Here is a 27,721-nt window from a genome sequence, read left to right as displayed (position 1 = left end):
TGTGTGTCTTCTTTCTTCAGTCCTTTTATGTCTTATGCTTATGCTTGGAAGGGATGGAGACGTGGAAGTGGAGTCAAAGAGCATTTAGCTGAAAGGATGATACTAAGTTACTTAGGCTGGTTCCAGCTTTGAAACTTTGTTTCTATGTAGGATACATTAGCCCAGTAAAATGAAGTGTTTGGTTTTCAGTTGCATACTTCCTATAACTAATTATATTTGAAAAGTTAGATAATGAAAAAATATTCTTCAACTATCTTGGAGAATTCTTCATTCAGGCTTGGGAACTTGCTTTTAAAAGCAAATGGCAAATAAAAGAAAGGTGGTTTGCTCTGGGGTTTTTAAATCTTCCCTTCATCGGCACTGGAATGTATCTCTTGATTTGAGTTGTGGGAACCAGATGCTTTGCATATAGTGCTGAACAGTTTTTCCCCAGCCCTATCACTGATTAAGAAGACCATATTTCGGGCTTCCCTGGTGGCACAGTGGTTAAGAATCCGCCTGCCAATGCAGGGGACACGGGTTCGAGCCCCGGTCTGGGAAGATCCCACATGATGCGGAGCAACTAAGCCTGTGTGGCACAACTACTGAAGCCCGCACACCTAGAGCCCATGCTTGGCAACAAGAGAAGCCACTGCAGTGAGAAGCCCGTGCTCCACAACGAAGAGTAGCCCCTGCTTGCTGCAACTAGAGAAAGCCTGCGCCGCAGCCAAAAATTAAATAAATAAAATTAAATTTAAAAAAAAGACCGTATTTCAGATCGCGCACCTTAGTGTATTAAGTGTTAAGCTGGCAAGTTTTAATTGACATCCAATTCCAGACAATCCTAACAGCTTTTCAAATAATTCTCATTGTTTTGATATCATGTGCATTTAAAATTCATATCTAAAATATCTGTTTGCATTTGACAGTTAGCAAATTGGGTAGCAGGGTAGCAGATCTTGGCTTTCAACTTAAGTATATATACTTAAGTTTAGAGACCAAGTGTTTGAATGAATGAATGAATGAAAAGTCAGGTAAAACGTCAACCTTTGTTCTTTAAGCACTTTCGTGTATTTTCAGGTGTACTGCAGGGTACGCCCACTGAGCCTCCCAGAGCAAGAGTGTTGCATAGAGGTGATCAGTAATACAACAGTTCAACTTCATCCTCCTGAGGGTTATAGGCTCAACCGAAATGGAGACTATAAGGAGGTAATTCCTATTGGAAGCAGCTGTTTTTAATTGATAGGTTCTTTCCTAAATGACTTTTCCATGTTTTCCATTTAACAACATTCATGTGTTTCCACTTTATTGAAAGACTTATTTACTTCACTCTAACCACCATATCAAAAGTGTCTTTAATTTCTGGGCTGTACAGACACACCTTTGGTATACTGGAGTTCGAATATTGCTTTTAGAAGATTAATTTCTTGTATTGGATAATTATTGCTTTTTAGAGCATATATTAGGAATAGTTTAATGTGGAATGATATCTGATTGTGCTAGGCAGTTACATGTATATATATAGTTTCATGTGTGGGATTGAAATAACATTTAATAGGCATTGTATACTTGATGGTTTTTGGTTTTGGTTTTTTTTGCGGTACGCGGGCCTCTCACTGTTGTGCCCTCTCCTGTTGCGGAGCACAGGCTCCGGACGCGCAGGCTCAGGGGCCATGGCTCCTGGGCCCAGCCGCTCCGTGGCATGTGGGATCTTCGCGGACCGGGGCACGAACCCGCGTCCCCTGCCTTGGCAGGCGGACTCTCAAACCGCTGCGCCACCAGGGAAGCCCCGGCATTGTATACTTGTATCGCTCTCTTATGAAGTGTTTTTATTTTTAGTAAAATGTTAAACAAAGAGAGTTCAGTTCAGTTCGACAAACATGTGCTAAGCTGGAGCATAGAAGGAGACTTTAAAAACTGAGTAAGACACGGTGCTTGCCTTTATGGAGCTTACAACTTAGTTGGGAGCACAGATGCTAAGCAAGTGACCCTCATTGGTAAGACAGAGGTGTGTTTAAAGAAATGGACTCTGGGAATGCAGAAAAAAGTATTAATTCAGGGTGTCATCTCTTTCAAGCTGCCTTCACTCTTTCGTGTACGCTGCTCGAGGGAGATTGCTAGTCAAAAGCCCACCAGTGGCCTCTTTGCTGCTAGATGTGATGGACACCTCTTTGTCTTCATTATGATCTATTTCTCAGCAGCACTGTCCTGTCTTCCGCTCCAATTCTCCATGTTCTGTCTTTCACTGGCCACTGTCTGCAGGCTTCGCCTCCTTTTCCAACCTCTAAATACCAGGTTGGGCTATACCCAGGGCTCTCTTCCCTATCTATACTTTTCCATGGCTTTACATGTTGATGATATGGTAATAATTTTGGAATTTTTATCTCCAGACTAAATCTTTTCTCTAACTCTCAACTTGAACGTCCACTGCTTGGATGTCACACAGGCATGTCCAAAAGAACTCTTTTGAGTTTTTTCCCCTCTAGATCACTTCCTCCCTTGTTTTTTCTTGTCAATAAATAGCACCTCCACCATCTATTTGCTCAAACCAGACACCCTGTCCCTACCTTTCTCTTGTCCCCCCTCATACCCCATTCATTAGTAGATCCTTTCAGTTCTGCTCCAGTGTGTATCTGGAAACTGTCCTTTCAGTTCTATCTCCACTGCCACTACCCTCGTCTGAGGCCTGTTATTAATTACGGAGACAAGTGCTTCTCAAACTGTGGTGAAGAAGCAGCTTTTTTATTTTCAGTGCATGGTGACTGATACTTTTGTGCAGCTTTGCCACAAGAAACTGTTAGACAACTGTTAGGCAAAGTTAGACAGCAGAGGACTGGTTTATAATCTGTTCAGAGATAAGCCCCACTGATCACATGCTGGGATGTTGCAGCTGTGTGAAATGGCTACAGAGGTTCTAAGCATTTACCCTCCATCTCTGTAATTACCTCCCCCTGGACTGGAGACAGACAGCTCTCAGAGGGGCATTGGCCTGCCTGCTGACCACACTTTGAGTAACATTAACAAGATTATGCTGAAGCCAGCTGGACCACCTGCTTCCACTCTGAATCTTCTCTAATCCATTGCCACAGAGCAGCCAGTCATCTTTTAAAGCAGAAATCAGACCTCACATTTTCCTTTTTCTTTTTTTAACTGAAGTACCATTAATTTATAATGCTGTATTAGCTTCTGGTATACAGCAAAGTGATTCAGTTATACATATATGTATATATTCTTTTTCATATTCTTTTCCATTATGGTTTACTACAAGATATTGAATACACTTGCCTGTGTTATACAGTAGGATGTTGTTTATTTTATGTATAGCAGTTTGTATCTGCTAATCCCAATCCTAATTTATGCCCCCCCTTCCGGTCACCATTTTCCTGTTTAAAACCTTCTAAGGAATAAAGTTTTTAAATGGGCACAATCCTGCTTAATCTTCCTGCTATCTCTCTCTCCACCTCACCTCTTAGTACTCATACAATCCTAAATTGCTTCGATAAGCCAGAATCTTGCCTCAGGGCTTTTCCCTTAGCTCTTAGCGGGATGGCTCCTCATCCTTAGGTTTTAGCTTAAATCGCTTCCTCCGAGAGTGTGTCCAGATTACCCCCATAAGCAGTAGCACCCCTCCCACTTCTCTCGTGGTCTGTACTCTCTATACTTCCTTGACAGCACTTACCCCAACCTATAGATTTATTTACTTGTTTATTGTCTCTCCCCTGATGTAATATACACGTCTAGGGGATATGTACCTTATGTGTCCTGTTTGCCAAACACTCAGTAGATACGGATTAAGCATGAAGGAATGGTCTGGGAAGGCTTCATGGAGGAGTAGGCCTTTGAGAATGTAAAATAGTTGAGAACTGACTTATTGAATTTTACTTCTTTATTAGAGTTAAGTTCATGTATGTGTAAATAGTACTAAAAGTTTGGTGGGGATTAAAAGTTCTCAGTGCTTTTTGACAGAAGGCAACACTGGATAATGGAAGAAGTGTTGGAATGGAAACGGCTTTGACACTAATTAGCTTCAGGAGCTTGGGCAAGTTCCTTCTTGCCTCAGTTTTCTTCACCTGGAAGAGGGTGGGGATTGTTCATGAGGACTTGGAGGTCATTGACCTGTCAGCACTAACCTGTATGTATCTTTTCAGTTCTAAGATCCTTTGTTCTTTCTGTGAACTCTAAAGCTGTTTTGCAGGATTGGAATAAAAACTTCTACAAAGGTGAGAGTTAGCTTAGCTGAAGCAGGTGTGTGATCTTTAACAAGTTATAAAATGAGCCATAATAATTGATAGTACCTACATCAGAGGTTGTAAAAATGATGATTCACTAATATGCTAAGGCAGTGCTTGGGACATGGTTAGTGTTAAGTGCAAGTTGTTGTTATGATGGTGATGATGTATTTGAGTCCTAATCTATACATGTCTCCTTTTGGGGGACAAAACTGCTAATTTTAAAAACATAAGGGTCATAATATTGATATGTGAGCAGGTTGAATTTAAGATAAAACGTTATAAAACAGGGAAAAGGGGCCACGTGACAAAGGCTATAATCCATAATAAATTCTAGTGAATACTCATGCACCAAATAATAGCATTGACATTCATGGAGCAAAAATTGCAAGAAATTCAGGAAGCCTACAGGAACAATTGCAATGTCTACAAACTAATAAAGCTAGAAAATAACAAAAATAGGAAGAATAGAACTCCAGTCCCTGGATAATTAGGGCATTTTAATTTACCTTGAAATATATACCCTAGTCCCCAGTCTTATTTTCCAAGTAGGAGTTTGGTAATATTTCTGATAATATAGATATGCTTTATAATAATAGTCATATTTTGAAAGATTTGATAATTTAAGTATTATTTCTTTTTTAAAGGTCACAGTTTATTTAAAATTTATTTCATAGAAGAACTCAGATGAGGGACTTCTCTGGTGATCCAGTGGTTGAGACTCCATGCTTCCACTCCAGTGCACCAGGGTTATATCCCTGGTCAGGGAACTAGTATCCTGCATGCCTTGTGGCACAGCCAAGAACAAACAAACAAACAAAACTCAGATGAGATTATATTGACAGTTATTTTCTAGTTTAAAAAAAGCAGTACAGGGCTTCCCTGGTGGCGCAGTGGTTGAGGGTCAGCCTGCCGATGCAGGGGACACGGGTTCGTGCCCCGGTCCGGGAAGATCCCACATGCCGCGGAGCGGCTGGGCCCGTGAGCCATGGCCGCTGAGCCTGCGCGTCCGGAGCCTGTGCTCCGCAACGGGAGAAGCCGCAACAGTGAGAGGCCCGCGTACCGCAAAAAAAAAAAAAAAAAAAAAAGGGCAGTACAGGGCTTCCCTGGTGGTGCAGTGGTTGAGGGTCCGCCTAACGATGCAGGGGATACGGGTTCGTGCTCCAGTCCGGGAGGATCCCACATGCTTGCGTAGCGGCTGGGCCCGTGAGCCATGGCTGCTGAGCCTGTGCGTCCGGAGCCTGTGCTCCGCAACAGGAGAGGCCACAACAGTGAGAGGCCCACGTACCACCAAAAAAAAAAAAAAAAAAAAAAAAGGGCAGTACATCAAAACTCTTGGTTTTATACTGCTATGCCATTTTAAATGACACCTTTATAAAGAAAAATAGATAGCAGCAAAATAGTATATGAAGTAATGCTTGAGGATTTTCACAAGTCTATAACTGAATCGTTGTAATACCTTTTGAACTCCTTTGTCACTTAATTAAAACAAAATCAGCCTTAGTCTATGAGGCATTAGTAGACAAGACTTTTCTGCAGTCTCTTCAGTAGTTATAACTAAATATTTACCAGTTTATAATTGGTATAATTTAAGTATGTCATGAATTTTTTTAAAGATTCCAAGTTTAAAGACTATTGGTATTTTTTTTTCATGTCTAGATCTAATTGTTCATAAGGAAACATCTGAATATGTTTAAACAGATATATTTCTAGCCTAGCTATAGTGGAATTCCGTTTATGTGCTTTTTATTTTTTTTCTTCTCCACAGACTCAGTATTCATTTAAACAAGTATTTGGCACTCATACCACCCAAAAGGAGCTCTTTGATGTTGTGGCTAATCCCTTGGTAGATGACCTCATTCACGGCAAAAATGGTATGATTCTTGGAGTTTTGTTGAATTTTTCTTTTTCTCCCTCTCTGATAAAACTTTTTTGATGCTTAGATACTTGGTTTATGTTCAGCCTTGAACCCATTTAATTTGCCAGAGTAGTGTTAAACCTGCTTTTTTGAGCAGTTATTTTAATTTTTTTAATTTGCTTATTTTTTCAAATTTAATTTTTATTTTGCATTGGAGTATAGTTGATTTACAGTGTTGTGTTAGTTTCAGGTATACAGCTAAGTGACTCAGTTATATATATATCCATTCTTTTTCAGATTCTTTTCCCATATAGGTTATTACAGAATATTGAGTAGATTTCCCTGTGCTATACAGTAGGTCCTTGTTGATTATCTATTTTAAATATAGTAGTGTGTATATGTCAATCCCAAACTCCCAATTTATCCCTCCCCTTTGGTAACCATAAGTTTGTTTTAGTCTGTGAGTCTGTTTTGTAAATAAGTTCATTTGTATCATTTTTTAAGTTTTTACATTCTGCATATAAGCAATATCATATGATACTTGTCTTTCTCTGTCTGGCTTGCTTCACTTAGTATGATCATCTCCAGGTCCATCCATGTTACTGCAAATGGCATTATTTCATTCTTTTTAATGGCTGAGTAATATTCCATTTTATATATGTATCACATCTTCTTTATCCATTTACCTGTCGATGGACATTTAGGTTGTTTCCATGTCTTGGCTATTATAAACAGCGCTGCAATGAACATTGGGGTGCATGTATCCTTTTGAACCATGGTATTCTCTGGATATATGTCCAGGCCTGGGATTGCTGCATTCTATGGTAGCTCTATTTTTAGTTTTTTAAGGAACCTCCATACTGTTCTCCATAGTGGCTATACCAATTTACATTCCCACCAACAGGGTAGGAGGGTTCCCTTTTCTCCACACCCTCTCCAGCATTTGTTATTTGTAGACTTTTTGATCATGGCAATTCTGACTTGTGTGAAGCGATATCTCATTGTAGTTTTGATTTGCATTTCTCTGATACTAAGCAATGTTGATCATCTTTTCATGTGCCTCTTGGCCATCTGTATGTCTTCTTTGGAGAAATGTCTGTTTAGGTCTTCTGCCCATTTTTTGATTGGTTTTTTTGTGTGTGTGTGTGATGCTGCATGAGCTGTTTGTATATTTTGGAAATTAATCCCTTGTCGGTCGCATCATTTGCAAATATTTTCTGCCATTCTGTGGGTTGTCTTTTCATTTTGATTATGGTTTCCTTTTCTATGCAAAAGCTTTACAGTATAATTAGGTCCCATTTGTTTACTTTTGTTTTGGTGGTGAGAGTGGGCATCCTTGTCTTTTTCCATATTTTAGCGGGAAGTCTTTCAGCTTTTCACCATTGAATATTATATTGGTTGTGGGTTTGTCATAAATAGCTTTTATGTTGAGATATGTTCCCTCTCTATCCAGTTTCATAAAGGTTTTTATCATGAGTGAATGTTGAATTTTGTCAAATGCTTTTTCTGCATCTATTGATGATCACGAGGTTTTTTTCCTTCTGTTGATGTGGTGTATCTCATTTAGTGATTTATGTATGTTGGCTCAATCTTGGAACCCTGGGATGAATCCAGCGTGGTCATGGTGTGTGACCTTTTTTATGTGTTGTTGGATTCGGTTTGCTAGTATTTTTTTTTTTTTTGTGGTACGTGGGCCTCTCACTGCTGAGACCTCTCCCGTTGAGGAGCACAGGCTCCGGACGCGCAGGGTCAGCGGCCATGGCTCACGGGCCCAGCCGCTCCGCGGCATGTGGGATCCTCCCAACCGGGGAACGAACCCGTGTCCCCTGCATCGACAGGCAGACTCTCAACCACTGCGCCACCAAGGAAGCCCTCGGTTCGCTAGTATTTTGTTGAGAATTTTTGTGTCTATATTTATCAAAGATACTGGCCTGTAATTTTTTCTGTGTTACCCTTGTCAAGTTTTGGTATCAGGGTGATAGTGGCCTTGTAGAATGAATTTGGGAGTGTTCCTTCCTCTGCAATTTTTTGGAATAGTTTCAGGATAGGTGTTAACTCTTCTCTAAATGTGTGATAGAATTTGCCTGTGAAGCCATCTGGTCCTGGACTTTTGTTGGCTGGGAGGTTTTTTTTTTGTGGTATGTGGGCCTCTCACTGTTGCGGCCTCCCCCGTTGCGGAGCACAGGCTCCGGACACGCAGGCTCAGCGGCCAGGGCTCACGGGCCCAGCCGCTCTGCGGCATGTGGGATCTTCCCGGACTGGGGCATGAACCCGTGTCCCCTGCATCGGCAGGTGGACTTCTCAACCACTGCGCCACCAGGGAAGCCCTGCTGGGAGGTTTTAATCACAGTTTCAGTTTCAGTACTTATGATCGGTCCTTTCATATTTTCTATTTCTTCCTGGTTGAGTCTTGGGAGCTTGTACCTTTCTAAGAATTTGTCCGTTTCTTCTAGGTTATCCATTTTATTGGCATACACTTGCTTGTAGTAGTCTCTTATGATCCCTTGTATTTCTGTGGTGTCTGTTGTAACTTCTCTGTTTTCACTTCTGATTTTCTTGATTTGAGCCCTCCCTTTTTTTTCTTGATGTGTCTGGCTAAAGATTTATCAGTCTTCTTTACCTTTTCAAAGAACCAGCTTTTAGTTTCATTGCTCTTTTCTGTTGTTTTCTTCATCTCTATTTCATTTATTTCTGCTCCGATCTTTATGATTTCTTTCCTTCTACTCACTTTGGGTTTTGTTTATTCTTTTTTCTTTAGTTGCTTTAGGTGTAAGGTTAAGTTGTTTGAGATTTTTCTTGTTTCCTGAGGTAAGATTTTAATTGCTATAAACTTCCCTGCTAGAACTGCTTTTCCTGCATCACATAGGTTTTTGATTGTCATGTTTTTGTTGTCATTTGTCTCTAGGTATTTTTTTATTTCTTCAGTGATCCATTGGTTGTTTAGTAACATATTGTTTAGCTTCCACTTATTTGGGTTTTTTTGACAGTTTTTCTTCTTGTGATTTCAAATCTCTTAGCGTTGTGGTCAGAAAAGATGTTTGATATGATTTCAGTTTTCTTAAATTTACTGAGGCTTGTTTTGTCGTCCAGCATGTTGTCAGTCCTGGAGAATGTTCCATGTGCACCTGAGAAGAATGTGTATTCTGCTTTTGGATGGAATGTTTTATAAATATCAATTAAGTCCATCTGGCTTAATGTGTCATTTATGGCCCGTGTTTCGTTATTGATTTTCTGTCTGGATGATCTGTCCATTGATGTAAGTGGGCGTTAAAGTCTCCCTATTGTGTTACTGTTGATTTCTCCTTTCATGGCTGTTAGCATTTGCCTTATATATTGAGGTGTTGAGCAGTTAATTTTAAGTGTTTTCTAATACAAAAAATATTATACGTGGAGGACTTTTAAGATATAGCCAATTAATATATAACTGTGACTTGTTACATTGTAGGTCTCCTTTTTACATATGGTGTGACGGGAAGTGGAAAAACTCACACTATGACTGGTTCTCCAGGGGAAGGAGGACTGCTTCCTCGCTGTTTGGACATGCTCTTTAACAGTATAGGGTCGTTTCAAGCTAAACGATACGTAAGTTTAATTTTTTTTGTGTTGTGACTCACTAGAGGGCATAGCTGCCAAAATACCTGTGAATACAGTAGTATTAAGGGAGAACTAAGGCATTGGATACCTTTTGAAACTTTAAATATGTTTAAATATTGTTTTTTATTTCTTAAGTATATTTCTTACTATTTAAGTCAAAGTCTAAAAATTATGGTCTGATTTTTGCCCCCCTTTAAGGTTTTTAAATCTAATGATAGGAATAGTATGGATATACAGTGTGAAGTTGATGCTTTATTAGAACGGCAGAAAAGAGAAGCCACGCCCAATCCAAAGACCCCCTCTAGCAAGTAAGTAATTAAATTTGTAACACTGGCCTCATGGGAACCCTGTCAAGTGCTTTCCTCAGGCATAGGGAATGGTGAACAGAAGTGGAGAAGTTGGTCTGACCATTGACTTCAGTGAGGTCAAAGTTGAGGGATGTTCTTAAGTAAGTTTATTTGCCCAGATGTTCTGTTTGGTTCTGAGCACACTGCCCTTGAATCACTGTTTAGGGAAGGTGCCACTCTTCGTGAGAAAGGGTGTAAAAGCCTGTGTTGTGTATCTGGGGAGATATGGGAGAACTGTTGGTCCAACCATGAGTATGAATGAAGTTGCTCTGTGCATTCCTGCTTGTAATGGAGGTCATTTATTTACTCACAGTGTGTAAGATGAGACTTTGGGGCTTTTTCTTTCTTTTTTCAGACGACAAGTAGATCCAGAGTTTGCAGATATGATAAATGTACAAGAATTTTGCAAAGCAGAAGAGGTTGATGAAGATAGTGTCTACGGTGTATTTGTCTCTTATATTGAAATATATAATAATTACATATATGACCTATTGGAAGAGGTGCCGTTTGATCCCATAAAGCCTAAGTAAGTAGTGGAGAGAGTCCCTTAGCTGCTTAACCTTGGTGAAGTCACTTCACATCAGTGAGGTTTAGTTTCCTCAGCTATAAATGGGGATAAAGCTTACTTTTGTTTTCAAAATGAAATATAACTCGTATGTCATGCAGTTGGTGCTTGGTGAATAGTTCTGTATATTAACTAGATATGTAGCTGTATTAGGAAAACCACTGGGTTAAGGCATCTAAGGAGAATATTCACCTTAGACTTTACTTTTGAAAAACTCTTGGCCCTGGGCTGTATTTTTTTTTTTTAACATCTTTATTGGAGTATAATTGTTTTACACTGTTGTGTTAGTTTCTGCTGTATAATGAAGTGAATCAGCTATATGTATACATATGTCCCCATATCCCCTCCCTCTTGCGTCTCCCTCCCACCCTCCCTATTCCACCCCTCTAGGTGGTCACAAAGCACCCAGCTGATCTCCCGGTGCTATGCAGCTGCTTCCCACTAGCTATTTTACATTTGGTATTGTATATATGTCAGTGCAACTCTCTTACTTCATCCCATCTTACACTTCCCCCTCCCCATGTCCTCAAGTCCATTCTCTACGTCTGCGTCTTTATTCCTGTCCTGCCCCTAGGTTCTTCAGAACCATTTTTTTTTTTTTTTTAGATTCCATATATATGTGTTAGCATACAGTATTTGTTTTTCTCTTTCTGACTTCACTTTGTATGACAGACTCTATGTCCATTCACCTCACTACAAATAACTCAACTTCATTTCTTTTTATGGTTGAGTAATATTCTACTGTATATATGTGGGCCCTGGGCTGTATTTTGACAAGGACCTTAATTGTATAAAGAAGTGTCCCTGTTGATGTGCCCTGGGGCTACCTTTAAGAACCTGACACTTAATGTTGGGAGTTTGTAGTCTCTAATCTGTGTTCTGGTGATCCCCACAGAATGGAGCCTAAAGCTGTTGTCTGCACAACTAATAGTCACAGACCTTCCATCACTGACCAATAAGAAGTGACATCTGTATTGTCATTCCACCAGAGTTAAAAGACTATTACTTAGATTTCCTTGGGTCTTGCCCTGCTGAGACTGAAGAGCAATTACAATCTGGCCTCACAAACTACATTTGTGCCAGAGCTGACTCTGGTATCTTGTTCCTTGATGGTTTTGTTCTTAAGCTAAATGCTTATCTTCAATGCTGTCTTTGTCAGGGCCTCTCAAGACAAATAATATGAAGACCTGTGTTGTATTACTTAACTTTTGTGTATATGACTCAGTGAATATTAGTGGAGGAACGGCTAGATTTGGAAAACCATTAGACTGAGAACAGGTGTCTGTATACCCACTTTTATTTATTTATTATTATTTTTTTTTTTGCTGTACGTGGGCCTCTCAGTGTTGTGGCCTCTCCCGTTGCGGAGCACAGGCTCCAGACACGCAGGCTCAGCGGCCATGGCTCGCGGGCCCAGCCGCTCCGTGGCATGTGGGATCTTCCCAGACCGGGGCAAGAACCTGTGTCCCCTGCATCGGCAGGCAGACTCTCAACCACTGCGCCACCAGGGAAGCCCCCCCACTTTTATTTATATTAAACAATTTATAGACTAATTACTTTCCCATTTGTTTCAAAGTATCAGTTGTATGTACCCATTTTCCTAAACTTTTGTGATGTCATTCACTGCTACCAATCACTTTCATGTCTGCACATGTGCCAAGTTTCTGTTTGATTTGTTCCAAATGAGATTGTTTTCTAAGAAGCCTCTCTTGGTTTTGTTATGTAAGTGAAGACTGACAAATGTGACTATGCCTTGTAACCTTTCGGGTAACTCCTTGAATGAGCTCACAGGGTGCTCACTTGGCAGTGAATTCAGATTTTATTTGTTAGGGTGGTGATTAACCTGCTTTTTTGAGCTGGTTTAAGGTTTAGTTTTTAATACAATGAAGAAATATTAGAAGCAGAGGATTTTTAAGATACGACTCATCGTGACTGTCAGATACTCTGGACTGAACGTGTTGCTGTGAGATGGCTGCTATAGAAACAGTAACTTCTACCTTATTCCTTTGGTAGGTGGAATAGTTGCAGCGCGCCCATGAGGAACACAGATTTTGTGTATGTGATGGTGCTCTTTTCTTAAGGAGAAGGGTGCAGTTATACTAGTGGTTGGCATCTGTGGCATGTTTGCATGTAGGTGGTTTTTCATTGGTACTGGGCCGGCTGCTACTTCTAAGCCCCTCCTTGGTCCCTGAGAAATCTGCCATTTGCTGAATAATGGTGGCTGGTAAATGTTTCTACCCCCACCATTCACAAGACTGAGGCCAAACAGGCAGCACCTTTCCCATCCTCATCCTACCTTAGACTAAAACTTGACCAGCCACTTTGAAAGGATTGCCACTCCTGGTATATACCAAACTCCTTCTGAATTTGTTTTTTGTTGACACTGAAGTCAGAACCAGCTCTATCTGTTGATCTTTTAAAATTAAGAAAATGCTAGATTTTGATGCTTAACCTGTGCATGTGATGGTGCTATACTACTACTTTGATCTCTAATTGTTTAGTAAGTGTTGTTTCATGTGCTTTGTTAGAACAAATTAGAGCAAAGCTTTTAAAACAAAATAGATTCCTGTTATCCTGTTATGTAACTAATCTTTTTACTATATATCCTTATTCTTATCCAAGTGTAATATGCTTCTGGAGTCTTGCTTAGGCTTATTCCCGTTATAAGAATGGATGTCATGTTGCCTGACATTTTAGTCCTTAAGTTGCAATATCAGTATCTCATAATATAGGAAACTAATGTTTTTTCTTTCCCATAGACCTCCACAATCTAAGTTGCTTCGCGAAGATAAGAACCATAACATGTATGTTGCAGGATGTACAGAAGTAGAAGTGAAATCTACTGAGGAGGCTTTTGAAGTTTTCTGGAGAGGTTAGAAGCAGAGCTAGAATTACAGATATATACAGTGATAAATATAATCCTGAAAGCTGCTACTCTAATTTGACAATACTTTTTGGTTTGGTAGAAAGTATGTACACTGAAATGACTCAGAGATTTGATCAATGATTTCTCTGTCACTGTAGGCCAGAAAAAGCGACGAATTGCTAACACACATTTGAATCGTGAGTCCAGCCGTTCCCATAGTGTGTTCAACATTAAATTAGTTCAGGCTCCCTTGGATGCGGATGGAGACAATGTCTTACAGGTAAAGATTTAACGTGTGGAGTGTGTTCTTGTTCTGAATCCTTAATTTTGGGAATCAGAGGTAAATCATGGAGGTTTCATTACACTGAATATTGCTCTAGAATTAATATATGTGTAGGTGATGACATTTAAAAAAAATGTTCCATTAATTAGGTAGTATAGTTTTGGGAAACTGGCTATTAAATCTTAGAACCTGGAATTTTGTTGTGAAAAAGGTTTACAAATCTTTTTAAATATCTAATAGAGGAGATAAAACAATGAATCATAACATGTATTTTATTTTATCTCTGAAGACTCATTTTGTATGTAGAACTTCAGTTAATGGTGTTTAAATGTCAGCAGTTAACTCTCCAGGCTCGGCAGAGTTCAGGAGTGGCCAATTCTAGATTGTCCTTCTCTCGGCTGATAGGCCAGTAGGGCCCCCCATCTGCTGATCACTCTTTACTGCTGGGCCTGTCATGCTACAAGGCTTATATCAATTAGTAACAGCATTTGAGCCTGAACATATAAATCATTTAATAACTTTAAGCTATTAAAATGTAATTCCATTCAAAACATATCGTGCACTGGCATTTTTCACAGAACTAGAACAAAAAATCTCACAATTTGTATGGAAACACAAAAGACCCCGAATAGCCAAAGCAATCTTGAGAACGAAAAATGGAGCTGGAGGAATCAGGCTTCCTGACTTCAGACTATACTACAAAGCTACAGTAATCAAGACAGTACGGTACTGGCACAAAAACAGAAATATAGATCAATGGAACAGGATAGAAAGCCCAGAGATAAACCCACGCACATATGGTCACCTTATCTTTGACAAAGGAGGCAGAAATGTACAGTGGAGAAAGGACAGCCTATTCAATAAGTGGTGCTGGGAAAACTGGACAGCTACATGTAAAAGTATGAGATTAGATCACTCCCTAACACCATACACAAAAATAAGCTCAAAATGGATTAAAGACCTAAATGTAAGGCCAGAAACTATCAAACTCTTAGAGGAAAACATAGGCAGAACACTCTATGACATAAATCACAGCAGGATCCTTTTTGACCCACCTCCTAGAGAAATGGAAATAAAAACAAAAGTAAACAAATGGGACCTAATGAAACTTAAAAGCTTTTGCACAGCAAAGGAAACCATAAAGAAGACCAAAAGACAACCCTCAGAATGGGAGAAAATATTTGCAAATGAAGCAACTGACAAAGGATTAATCTCCAAAATTTATAAGCAGCTCATGCAGCTTAATAACAAAAGAACAAACAACCCAATCCAAAAATGGGCAGAAGACCTAAATAGACATTTCTCCAAAGAAGATATACAGAGTGCCAACAAACACATGAAAGAATGCTCAACATCACTAATCATTAGAGAAATGCAAATCAAAACTACAATGAGATATCATCTCACACCAGTCAGAATGGCCATCATCAAAAAATCTAGAAACAATAAATGCTGGAGAGGGTGTGGAGAAAAGGGAACCCTCTTACACTGTTGGTGGGAATGTAAATTGATACAGCCACTGTGGAGAACAGTATGGAGGTTCCTTAAAAAGCTACAAATAGAACTACCATATGACCCAGCAATCCCACTACTGGGCATATACCCTGAGAAAACCATAATTCAAAAAGAGTCATGTACCAAAATGTTCATTGCAGCTCTATTTACAATAGCCCAGAGATGGAAACAACCTAAGTGTCCATCATCGGATGAATGGATAAAGAAGATGTGGCACATATATACAATGGAATATTACTCAGCCATAAAAAGAGACGAAATTGAGCTATTTGTAATGAGGTGGATAGACCTAGAGTCTGTCATACAGAGTGAAGTAAGTCAGAAAGAGAGAGACAAATACCGTATGCTAACACATATATATGGAATTTAAGAAAAAAAAAATGTCATGAAAAACCTAGGGGTGAAACAGGAATAAAGACACAGACTTACTAGAGAATGGACTTGAGGCTATGGGGAGGGGGAAGGGTAAACGGTGACAAAGCAATAAAGAGGCATGGACATGTATAAAAAAAAAAACAAAAAAAACAAAACATATCGTGAAATTGTGGTATATCACGAAGGTTTTCAGATGGCAGGAGTAGATAGTACAGCATGGTACTAAAGACCACCAGGATTTGAATTCTGATTCCCAGGCATTTACTAGCTTGTCTCACCTAATTGTAATAAACTCCTTGTAATGCTGTGAGGGTTAAAGGAGGTGAGGCATGTAAAGTTTTATGGTCCATTGCCTGGCTTACAGTCAGCACTTGATAAATGTTAGCTAGAAAATCCTTTTAAGTCGAGTCTCTATGCACTTGCTTTCCATTGAATCACATCTAATGTTATAGTATCAGTTATGTATCTCTTGACTTTCATTTCTTATAAGTTATTAGAGTATTATGAAATTATTAGACTGTAAAATTATCAAATATCTCATTATACAAATATTTAGCCTTGCTGTAGACTCACTGTTTAGCAGACATTTATTGAGCTCCTGCTGAGTGCTAGGCACTGTGCAGGGTGCTGGAGATGAAGTGGTTAAAAGGTAGAATTCCTGTTCTTGTGGAGCTCACAGTATAACGTAGAAGACCAGACAATGGGCAAGTAATGTCTTGAGGATATTTATCATATGCTTTTAGCAAACTCTTCCCCCAAAACATGTATCCTTCACCCCTACTATACATTTTGTATTGTGCAAACATTGTATTCATAAGACTTAATTTGATTTGAATATATTTAAAGAACATTGTAAACCAGTTATAACTTACGTTACTGGCATTATAATCTTCCCTTCAGGAAAAAGAACAAATCACTATCAGCCAGTTGTCCTTGGTAGATCTTGCTGGAAGTGAAAGAACTAACCGGACAAAAGCAGAAGGGAACAGGTTACGTGAAGCTGGTGAGCAAAACATAGCACTTACTTATTGCTACAACTTTCAGAAACTTGCCATGCCCGTTTATCGTCACTTATTGATAGGTGGTTTATGCATAACTGTCTTCAATTTGACTGAAAATTTAGAGGCTAAGTGACCAGTGCTTTTTCTTTAGTTATGGTGGTTTGGTATTGATCTGTTACAACACATTGATTTCTTTAAGAATGAGGAAAAGTGAGTAAAATAAATATAAAATAGGTTATACTCATATTGAAAGTGTCTATTATATCTATGGCTGGCGTGTCAGTACTGGGTCCATGAAATTAAGTGATTGAATAGTTACTCCAACATTCAAAGTGGTAAAAATCGGCTTCTGGAGGTAGGAAAAATCTTTGAATACAAGAGCCTTTGAATACAAAAGCCAGTTGAGAGGAAACCTGTGTGCGTGTTTTCCTCTTTTAATCTTTCATTTAGTACAGCCGTTCATGTTATGTTTTATGTTGATAACATTTATGGAGTACCTACTGTGTTACAGGAGTTGAACACAGATATAAAGGATGACACCCTGCCCTAGAGAGCCCATCTAGTACAAGAGAGTGTCTCAGTAGAGTATGAAGGAGGTGAGCACGAGGTGCTGTGGGAGTACAGAGCAGGACTGCTCCATCCATTCTGGGGCTGTGTGAGAGGGGGGCTTTGGGGAAGAATGTGTGGAGTTGACACTTAAATTGAGGCGTGAGCTCTCTGAAGAAGGATAGAATTAAAGGCATCATTCCTGAGAGAACATGGCAGGGTCAAGGTAGCTGGAGTGTAGGGTGTGGGTTGGTGAGCCGTCACCACTGAGGCAGAAGGGCAAGGCAAAGTCATTAAGACCCTTGACTATCATATTAGAAAGTCTGAATTTTTTCTTGAAGGAATAATGGTGACTACCAATTATTAAGGGACTAGTGTGTGTCATAGTATCTACTATACGTGGGCTTGATTTCTTGATTGTGACTTTTCAGGATTGTATCGTACCCAGTTTTCAGATTGGAAGAGGTTAAGTAATTTTCCCAAGGTTAGAGCCTGGTTCAAACCCAGGTTGGTTGAACTTTCAAAACTTGTTATCTTTCTGCTGTTACACACTCAATGAAGGATTAGTTTTAGAAAGACCATTTCCCCGGTGTAGCAGATTAATTTACCAGAGGCAAGTCTAGAGAGATGAAAAGCAGTCAGGAGCCTTTTGCAGTAATTCAGATGAGCAATCATGTCATCTGGAGGCAAAGGTCAGCCAAAACTAAGAGCTGGTTCAGAAGTAGGCCCATGTGGATGTGGAGAGGAAGGAAGAGAAGAGGGTAAATCAAGGAAGATCTTGATCGAGGAGAAGTAGCTTGAAGTGCAGGTATGGGCAGTTAAGAGTTTTGTGTTGGATATACCAATTTATTCAAGTGTAGGTGCCTAGTAATTGGATGCAGAGAGGTACATGGATTTGGAAGAGAGATTTGACTTGAGGTTTATAGGTTTAGGTTTTGCCAATAAAAGCATGATTTAAGCAATGGGGAAGATAAGATTATCCATGGAAAACAAAGAGGAACAAATCCTTGAGATGATTAATCTAGAGAGACTGGGAAGGAGAGAGTGGAGGAGTAGCTAGGTGACTTGAGGGAGTATGGAATGACTAAACACACACACACACACACACACACACACACACACACACACACACACACACACACACACACACACACACACACACACACACACACACACACACACACACACACACACACACACACACACTTTATATACGTCTTTATAAGAAGACAGAGCATCTGGAATCCAGATCACAAGAGGAAGGATTAACCTTGATGGGAAAAGAGGTTTAGCTGGATTGGGAGGAAAGTAGAAACCTGAGGGTTCTGATGCTTTGGGGGGAAAAACAGAAAGCACTATCACTGTCGATAAGGATGGGGAATAGGTGTGACATGGTTAGGGAGTGAGAGCTAGAAGAGGAGGATATTGTGCCTGGGGCGCAGTTTAGCCTCAGGTTTCTAGAGGTGCTGCAGTTCTGAGTGACAAGGTTCAGGGTGTGGTTGCAGTGGTAAAGAGAGAAAGGTCTACTGGACTTGAGGCTGGGGCCCTCTGATGGCAGGTCAGAGTGACCTTCCTCTTAGATCCTGAAGTTGACCCAGGAGCTGGCATGTATGGGGAACATTTATTTGAAGGCAGCAGTAAGGAACTGAGAAAATGTTGCTGGCCTCCCTCTACTCACCATCCTTATAAAATGTCAGGCTTTCGAAAACAAACTACTTTTATTCACAAGACTACAGGGCTGCAGGGGAAGCACCACCCTTCTGGGAAATAAAAGTAAGGTTGCAGGGCTTTGCCATGGGATGGGGTAAAGCTTGTGGACACCAATCAGAATGATATTTTAGAATGTGTAACATAAAATACAGGACTAAAAAGGAAACCAATTAGACTGAAATGTGTTTTTTAAAGTATTCTTTAAACCTTTGTCATATAGTAATTTATGTGCTTTATTAAAAGCCTTAAATAAAATCCCATCAGCATGTCTAATAACTGCATAATTTCAGAGTATCTTGAGATCAACAATAAACCATAGTGTTATAAAAGTACCTGTGACTTCTACTGATTAAAACTCACAGGTGGTACTACTACCACCACTGTAGGTTTCTGGCCTACATTCAAATGAAAGAAATGGCTAAATTTCAGAGATCAGTAGAAATAGATGTAATTTATTTCCCATCCATGCATGCAGACTCCCTGGAGTGTACCCATGGACAACACGGACCCCAGGTTAGGAACCCCTGGCATTAGGGAAAGGGGTGAATGGATCATTCTGTGAGAGGCCTGAGCATGAGGGAAGTCTGTTAACAGGAATATCGATTTTGCAGACACAATGGAAGAAAAGGAGGAAGGGCAGTGGGAGTTGGGGTCAAGAAAAATAAAGCATGCATCATGGAATATCACGGAGGTGCAGATGAGCTCTGTGGGCTTTTCTGTTATTTATTTTTGGATGTGTTGGGTCTTCATTGCTGCGCGCGGGTTTTCTCTAGTTGCGGCTCGTGGGCTCTAGAGCGCAGGCTCAGTAGTTGTGGCGCGTGGGCTTAGTTGCTCCACGGCATGTGGGATCTTCCCGGACCAGGGCTCGAACCCGTGTCCCCTGCATTGGCAGAGGGATTCTTAACCACTGCACCACCAGGGAAGCCCAAGCTCTGTGTTTTGAGAGGCGGCTAAGAATGAAAGCATGGTGGAGTCAGCTGACCTTAAGGTTTCAGGATGAAAAAATTCTCAGGTACTTCCGGGGTCTATGCAGGTGAGGTCTCCTGTATTGTTGGCTTGATAGATCTGTCAGACTTGCCTTGACTGAGAAATTCAAACGAGTGGCCAGGACTAACAAGTATGCTGCCTGAGAAACCCTTGTTTAGATATTGAGGGAACAGATTTAGTTGGCTCTTAAGATACTTGACTGGTAGAGACAGGAGCTCCTCCTGGTGCAGGGGAGACTTCAGTGTCCGGATGGAGCCAACTGTAGCCTGAAATGGTCATGCTTTAGAGAAAAGATTTTATTATGAGGATATTAAACATCTGTATCTAATATACTCTTTCACATCACAGTATTTAAGATTTGGAAGAAACTTTATGGGTCATGAAGCATAATGCTGCATTCAGTGGAGAGTCTATGATAGAGTCCCTGAAGGACGGTACTCACCCTCTCCCGCAACACTGCCAGATATGGACAGCTCTTTAAGCTGAGCCACTAAAATCTGTCATTTGTAATTTCCATCTTATAGTTCTATGAAGTAGGGATTTCACAGGCAAACAGAACACACTCTAGCTACTCAATTGTTGTCTTCAAATGTCTTCTGTGTACATTTTTCTGTCAGGTAACATTAATCAGTCACTAATGACGCTAAGAACGTGTATGGAGGTCCTGAGAGAGAATCAAACGTATGGAACTAACAAGGTAAGCAGCAGCCTTTGGACATTTGTATAGTTTTGTTTGTGTGCATTTTCTGCCTTATGTATTTGGATTTGAATATATTTATAGATGGTTCCATATCGAGATTCAAAGTTAACCCATCTGTTCAAGAACTACTTTGATGGGGAAGGGAAAGTACGTCTGATCGTGTGTGTGAATCCAAAGGCCGAAGATTATGAAGAAAGCTTGGTAATTTTAATGCCTTTATAAAGTCTGACTTTCTATAAAGAAAACAACCATCTGGATGTGAAGAATAACATTTTGAACATTTTTTAAACTGATACAGAACCATTAGTTACAGAAGTGAACTAATGACCAATCTATTACCGTTTCATTTACTAATTTCTTTAGAAAGACTTGGATATGCTTATTTGTTTAAAAAAACAAACCCCATTTATTTTGTATCTTAGCAAGTCATGAGATTTGCAGAAGTGACCCAAGAAGTTGAAGTAGCAAGACCAACAGACAAGGCAATAAGTGGTTTAACGCCGGGAAGGCGATACAGAAACCAGGCCCGGGGAGGTCCTGTTGGAGATGGTATGAGCCGCTGTTATGTCATCTGCCCACTGATGAGTCTGCCTGTCTCTCTCTTTTTAAAAAAATCTGTTTCACATAAGAAAACTGTTTACTTCCTTTCCCCTCAAAAAGCAAGTGCAAAAAAAAATCTGAACCAAAGTATAAGTGACATTTCTTTTATTATATACCTTTTTTTCCCATTTTTCCTTCTTTATTATAACATTTTTAAGGACGTATTATGACAGCCCAACAAGGTACAATGTTGACTGGGGATCTTATCACAGTGTTAAAACTTGTCTGAGTAACTTTTTTTCCTGTGTAACTAACTTTTTATTTTTAATAACTCAATACAGAACTGCTGGTTTCAGAAGTGGTTTTGCAGAGTTTTCCACCTTTGCCATCCTGCGAAATTTTGGATATCAATGACGAGCAGACTCTTCCCAGGCTGATTGAAGCACTAGAGAAACGACATCACCTACGACAAATGATGATTGATGAGTTTCACAAACAGTGTAAGTGCAAAACTGCAGTCATTTTAACACCAGAAATTTGCAGGGAATTAAGTTCTTTGTTCGGATAGAATCTTCAAGGAAGGGTTATTTTGTCTCTGAACTTAGTAGTCCCCAAGGCATCATTTTATATTCCAAGGAAGTAAAACAAAAGAGAAAAGTGGGTATGAATTTCTCCCTTTCAAAAATCAACAGTGATGATCAAAGGGATAAGTTACTTTTTAGTTCCTACTAGTTACTTATTTGCAAGGCATTTAACATGTATTACATTATAATAACTATCTTTGAGAAAATCACCTAATCCTTTATTTCTAGTTTCCATCCGCAAAATGGGGATTGCCATTGCTCCTACCTCAGAGGGTGCTGTAAGGATAAATGAGATAATGTATGAAAATCATGTAGGACAGGAACAGCTTGGTACATAGTAAGTGCTCAGTGAATGTACTTACACTTATCATCTTCATAAGAAAAATGTGAGATAAGTGGTATTTAAATCCCCATTTTGAAATGAGGAAATGTGCTCAGAAAAAATAACTTGCCCACATCACATAGAAGTTGATTTCATTGGTTATTTCTGAATCGGAGTAAACTTGACCTGCATGCTCTTGTTTCAGCTATTACTTTTAAAGCTTTGTTGCAAGAATTTGACAATGCTGTTTTAAATAAAGAAAACTACATTCAAGGAAAACTAAGTGAAAAACAAAAGGTGATCTCAGGACAGAAATCGGAAATTGAACGACTGGAAAAGAAAAACAAAACTTTAGAATACAAGGTTGGCTTTGGTATTACAATGGGTGTACATTTAGCACTGGGCTCTGACTTAGCCGTTTTTCTACACTGGCCTGCAGCTGCTGCTTACTGGGAGTGATCATTTGGTTATTTACTAATCTTCATCCCATCCCCAAAAAGAGGAAATATGAGTGAAAAGCATAAAAGGGGTAATACACTCTTTAATTTTATGAAATAGACTTTAGCAATCGAAGAGAATGTTCTACGGTTTAGCTTTGATTATAGCTTGCTTTTTGATTTACTACTGTGTAATGTTTGTCCTCTCATTTACTGAGGATCACTTAGGGGGTACACATTCATTCTAGAGAGAAGCTAATCTCAACCAATATATTCTGAAAGTAGCCTAAAAATTAAATTGTAAGCCTTAATTTTCAGGAAAAGTAATTTCCACATGAAATCAGTTATAACTTCATCCTTCAGTGAGGAACTTGTTTAAAAGTTCTCATTTCTAGGAATGGAGGTGGGAATCCAGATGAAGTTTTAGAAGAAAATGCTTTCTCCATGATTTTTCTTTCCATAACTATGCTTGCATAAGAAGATTATGAGAGAGATTATTTTAAAGCTACTTGAAATGTTTACATACCAAATGCTGAACATAATGGTCTACTTTCCCAGGTTGAGATTTTAGAGAAAACAACGACTATCTATGAAGAAGATAAGCGCAACCTGCAACAGGAGCTGGAAACCCAGAATCAGAAACTTCAGCAACAGTTCTCTGACAAGCGCAGACTAGAAGCCAGGCTGCAAGGCATGGTGACAGAAACAACCATGAAGTGGGAGAAAGAATGTGTGAGTGTCATTCATACAGTGCTCATGTCAGGGATGATTCATCTCTAATGGTAGCCTTCTGAATCACTTGTACTTGGGGGGTAGGGTTTTAGTGGTGGTGGCCACAGCAGCCCCTATTCAGTTCCTCTTCCTTCCTTCCTCTGCCCTTACAAGTCACAACAAATTAATAAGCATTATGAAGAACTGGAGAACTGTCATCTTTAGGAAGTAAACTAGTGCACTTGTTTGCTATAACTGAATTAGAATATCTATCGCCATACATAACCTTCAGGAGCGTCGAGTGGCAGCCAAACAGCTGGAGATGCAAAATAAACTCTGGGTGAAAGATGAAAAACTGAAACAACTGAAGGCTATCGTTATTGAACCCAAAACTGAACGGCCAGAGAGACCCTCTCGGGAGCGCGATCGAGAAAAAGCTACTCGAAGATCTGTTTCTCCATCACCAGTACCGGTAAGTTATTTGTAGTTGTGTAGTAACTTGGTAGTACTAGAGAAGGTTTGTTCAGATTAGGTGACTATTTCTGTGAGAATCAATTTTTTGTTTTATATTATTGCATTTCTCAAATTTCTATTTATAAATATTTTCAAATTTAGTATAAACACAAATTTAGTATAAAAACTAGTAATTTAGTACAAAAATTATGTCTGCCTGTGCTAATATTAAAGTAATGAATTGTTTCCCTTTTTCAAGTCTTGCTCATTAATTTCTCTTCAATTTTTTTAGCCTTCTAGTAACTGTATTGCTCAGATTTCCAACGGCCAGCAACTCATGAGCCAGCCACAGCTACATAGGTGCTCTAACTCTTGCAGCAGCATTTCTGTAGCTTCCTGTATTTCGGAATGGGAGCAGAAAATTCCTTCGTACAACACACCTCTCAATGTCACATCTATTGCAAGGCGTAGGCAGCAGGAGCCAGGACAAAGTAAAACTTGTACCGTGTCAGACAGAAGGCGAGGGATGTACTGGACTGAAGGCAGGGAGGTGGTTCCTTCACTCAGAAATGAGATAGAAATAGAAGAGGATCACTGCAGCAGGGTTAGTGCCAGTATTATTTTAAAGCATTGTAGCAATAGATTTTAATCTTCTGTGTTTTTTTTAACTAACTTGGTTCAGAAACTTCAATGGAAAGATGGGTGAGTGCTAATATAAACAAGGTCTAATTTTTGTTAGTTTGGAAGATCAAATCACCCTGAAATTGAGGCCTAGCTCTTCATCTGAAAAGGCCTAAGCTAAACCCATTTGGCACAGAAATACTGCCTCCTGCTCAGTGAAAGCCGGTCCGTGGGGCACATCACAGAGTCACCTGTGCTTTTCAGCTGCGTAAACTGATGAGCATCCAGAGTCAGTGACTGAGTGTCTTAGAGCACATCTTTCTGATTTGGGTTTCTCTTCCCCAAATTAGACTTTTTGCTGTTTTCGAACTTCTCACTTTTAAAATTGCTTTCCCAGACTTTTATTTTGAAAAATAGATTTGTAAATATTTTTTTTCTTGAACCTTTGACAGTAAGCCATAGGCTTCGTGTCCTACATAACCACAATCTTCATCACACCTAAGAAAGCGTTAACCCTGAAAAGTACCTTCTAACTTACAGTTCATGTTTACATTTCCCCAGTTGTCCCAATAATGGCTTTTCTTTTTTCAAACCTTGGTCCTATCAAGGTGAATACATTATATGTGGTTATTATCTCTCTTTAATCTCTTTCAATATAAAATAATCCCTCCTCCCCTTTTTTGATTTTCATGACATTGACTATTTGAAGAGCCCAGGCCAGCTGTTTTATAACTGCTGAAGGAAGGTTTCCATCTCCAATACATTGCTTTTAATCTCAAGGCCTTCATTTCAATTTACAAGGGCTCTGCCTCATTCAAGGGTGTTTAAACAAATTCACGTCTATATTTTCTTCTTAAGGATTAAGGTAAAGTTTTCCTTTGAATCTGAGTAAGTGGACAAAGTTAATATTGTGAATTTACATTTAGTAAAATTTTAATATAACTCTTTAAGAATTCTTCTTCTAATGGCCTGCATTCCTGATTATTAAGGGATGATGATGAATTACAAGGTATTTACCAAGGCAACGGATAATTCTAAAGTCGCTTAAGTTCTTTACTTTGCAGATTTTGCTTTAAACCTTTTTAGGGAGCAAATCATGGTGGCTGGTCTTTCTGATCAACTCTAATAAATCCCCCTTATTTCATGCAAGTCTACAGACTGAAAACTCTTCAAGGCCTGCTTATGCCTGGTCAACATTAATGTGATATCTAATTTGGCTATGAGACATTTAAGAGGATTTACTAGAGGTCCTTTAACTTCATTTGAAATCAAAATCTCTTTAGAAGTGCAGCAGAGAAAAGTTTAGGCTAGTATCTATGCATCATAGGTTTGTTGGTCAAAAATTAGGCCAGGCGGACTGAATTTATATTTCATTGAGGAAAAAATTTAAAATATCATTGATCTCATAAACGATAGTAGAATGTAAGGACTGTCATCCTTCCAAAGCTTGTTTCAGAATGTATTTATTGCTAAGTGTGTTTGAGAAATCTGTCACCTTTGCTAAATGGTAGGACATGAGAGCCACATTCTTCCTTTTCAACATTAAGCTATTTTAAGAATGGGAAGTTTCCTGCTTGTTGTGAGGTTTGGGCAACCAGAGTGGCAAACTCTATTGCCCATGTTTTAGTATCATGATTTGTCACTAGTGCTTCATTTGTTTCTTGTACAGGGAAAAACACTTAAGTTCTCCCGCATACGCATTTTAAATTAGATGTTCATACTTGACCAGCTTTGAAGGATTTGGGCTGTGGTAGACTGCTGCATTTCCTTTCAGTTTTGTAAACAGAAAGATGTTTGCAAAGTTACAAAGAAACTATTAACTATGTTCTGTATGTGATTTTTTTTCCCCCTTAGGCTGAATGTGCTAAATTTAACTGTCCTAAAGTTATATAACATTTTACTGGAAGCATCTAGTTTTTTATTGTATGATAGAGGCTGATTTGACAGTATATTCTTTATCTAGTTCTTGGAACCTTTATGAAACGTTTGGGGGAAAAAAGTTGGTATGTTTTAGCCATTATTGCTTTTGAACTTTTCAAAAAGTTCTGTTTTGAGATTTTTAATAGTACTCAGAAGTATTTTATTTACATTCTTTTAATCATTTTATACACAAGGTTGTCATTATACCTATGTCCCTTTAGCATTCTGTAGTCTACAGCTCCATCAGCTTTGGGGAGGGTCCTGGTTTGTAATAGGAGTATTTTCTCTTTTGTTTAGAGGCTTATGATATATTTAGGGCTTCTGCTGGTCTTTCTGAAGCTTTTAACATAGTCATGGACCTAACAGATTACCCCACAATAGCAGGCACAAATACTGGTTTTTGATTAAGAATGCAAAATGAATTACTTGTCCTGAATACCACCTATGCAGGAAAGACTAGCGGCATTACCAGAACTTTTCCTTCCATTCTTTGTTGAAAGGGAAGCTCCCTAGTAGAATATATAATACATATACACAAGCTGGTGTTAAAAGATGTTCGTTGGTTTTGTTTAAATACAAAGAGAACATTTAAATTGTTTGAGTAACGTTTAGCTTTTGAAAAGGTTCATGCATTTGTTTTGATATTGTCACCAACTAATGTAGCCCAAACTGCTGCACTTCTAATAGCACCCTTAAGTTAATTCTGGGTTATGCTTGTTTCTTGATTCCTCTTTCAACCTGATCAGAATGCAGCACCAGTTCGTCTGCGACACAGACGATCACGCTCTGCGGGAGACAGATGGGTAGCTCATAAGCCTGCCTCTAACCTGCAAACTGAGACAGTCATGCAGCCACAGGTCCCTCACGCCATCACTGTATCTGTTGCAAATGAAAAGGCACTAGCTAAGTGTGAGAAGTACATGCTGACCCACCAGGAACTAGCCTCCGATGGGGAGATTGAAACTAAGCTAATTAAGGTAAAACATTTACACAAGAGAAGGAAATATTAAAAAGCTTAACAAAAAACCATTTACTCTTCCTCTGTGTCAACAGGAACTTAAATGGGTATTTGATAAAACCTCTGTTTGTTAGAAAACTAAAGTAACTACTTAGATTACGAATCTGCTGAATTGGAACTAAATCTGCGACTTTCTGTCAAATGAGGCTTAGAGTCTCAGGTTTGTTAGAGGAGCTCCAGATGTATTATGTACTTTTAATTAATGTGTTTTGTTTTAACCCCTACTTAAGAAGTAAACCAAACAAAGAACTCTTACCTTTGACTGTACTGTCACTTGAGGGAATTCCCTGGCAGTCCTTGGTTAGGACTCACGCTTTCACTGCCGAGGGTCCGAGTTCGATCCCTGGACCAGGAACTAAGATCCCACAAGCTGTACAGTGCGGCAAAACAAAAACAAAAACAACTGTACTGTTATTTGAATATGAGAGGAGGGCTACATCCAGAGAAGAAAGTATATCGCCTTCTAACATTTAGAAATTTCTGACAGATTTCTTGATCTCTAGTGTAGTTTTTAAATTATAGGTTGAATAAAAAAGGAATGTTATTTTCTGCAATTAAGA

At 39.2% G+C, this 27,721-nt stretch overlaps 1 protein-coding gene and 1 long non-coding RNA gene across 8 annotated transcripts in view; one reads left to right on the top strand and one right to left on the bottom strand.

Annotated features, from left to right (window-relative positions):
* The window catches only part of KIF23 (kinesin family member 23), a 33,400-nt gene that overhangs the window by 3,304 nt on the left and 2,375 nt on the right, over positions 1 to 27,721 (top strand). The window contains exons 3-20 of one of the 7 annotated variants that reach the window (XM_033439959.2): positions 1,060 to 1,188; positions 5,977 to 6,082; positions 9,512 to 9,648; positions 9,859 to 9,968; positions 10,363 to 10,533; positions 12,586 to 12,627; positions 13,332 to 13,444; positions 13,597 to 13,718; positions 16,512 to 16,614; positions 20,473 to 20,552; positions 20,637 to 20,756; positions 20,978 to 21,104; positions 21,437 to 21,595; positions 22,207 to 22,364; positions 22,997 to 23,170; positions 23,442 to 23,621; positions 23,895 to 24,206; positions 26,890 to 27,120. In XM_033439959.2, the coding sequence (XP_033295850.1) occupies positions 1,060 to 1,188; positions 5,977 to 6,082; positions 9,512 to 9,648; positions 9,859 to 9,968; positions 10,363 to 10,533; positions 12,586 to 12,627; positions 13,332 to 13,444; positions 13,597 to 13,718; positions 16,512 to 16,614; positions 20,473 to 20,552; positions 20,637 to 20,756; positions 20,978 to 21,104; positions 21,437 to 21,595; positions 22,207 to 22,364; positions 22,997 to 23,170; positions 23,442 to 23,621; positions 23,895 to 24,206; positions 26,890 to 27,120 (2,574 nt within the window). The remainder of the gene's footprint in view (positions 1 to 1,059; positions 1,189 to 5,976; positions 6,083 to 9,511; positions 9,649 to 9,858; positions 9,969 to 10,362; positions 10,534 to 12,585; positions 12,628 to 13,331; positions 13,445 to 13,596; positions 13,719 to 16,511; positions 16,615 to 20,472; positions 20,553 to 20,636; positions 20,757 to 20,977; positions 21,105 to 21,436; positions 21,596 to 22,206; positions 22,365 to 22,996; positions 23,171 to 23,441; positions 23,622 to 23,894; positions 24,207 to 26,889; positions 27,121 to 27,721) is intronic. The other 6 variants (XM_033439961.2, XM_004276243.2, XM_033439964.2 and 3 more) reach the window with 6 other exon arrangements.
* The window catches only part of LOC117203824 (uncharacterized), a 79,881-nt gene continuing 73,391 nt past the window's right edge, over positions 21,232 to 27,721 (bottom strand). The window contains exons 2-3 of the long non-coding RNA XR_004486734.2: positions 27,418 to 27,531; positions 21,232 to 21,558 (exon numbers count right to left, since the gene is read on the bottom strand). This is a non-coding gene — a long non-coding RNA (uncharacterized LOC117203824). The remainder of the gene's footprint in view (positions 21,559 to 27,417; positions 27,532 to 27,721) is intronic.

Source organism: Orcinus orca, chromosome 2 (genome assembly GCF_937001465.1).
Source record: "Orcinus orca chromosome 2, mOrcOrc1.1, whole genome shotgun sequence".
Lineage (NCBI taxonomy): Eukaryota > Metazoa > Chordata > Mammalia > Artiodactyla > Delphinidae > Orcinus > Orcinus orca.
This window is presented reverse-complemented; position numbering and strand designations above follow the sequence as displayed.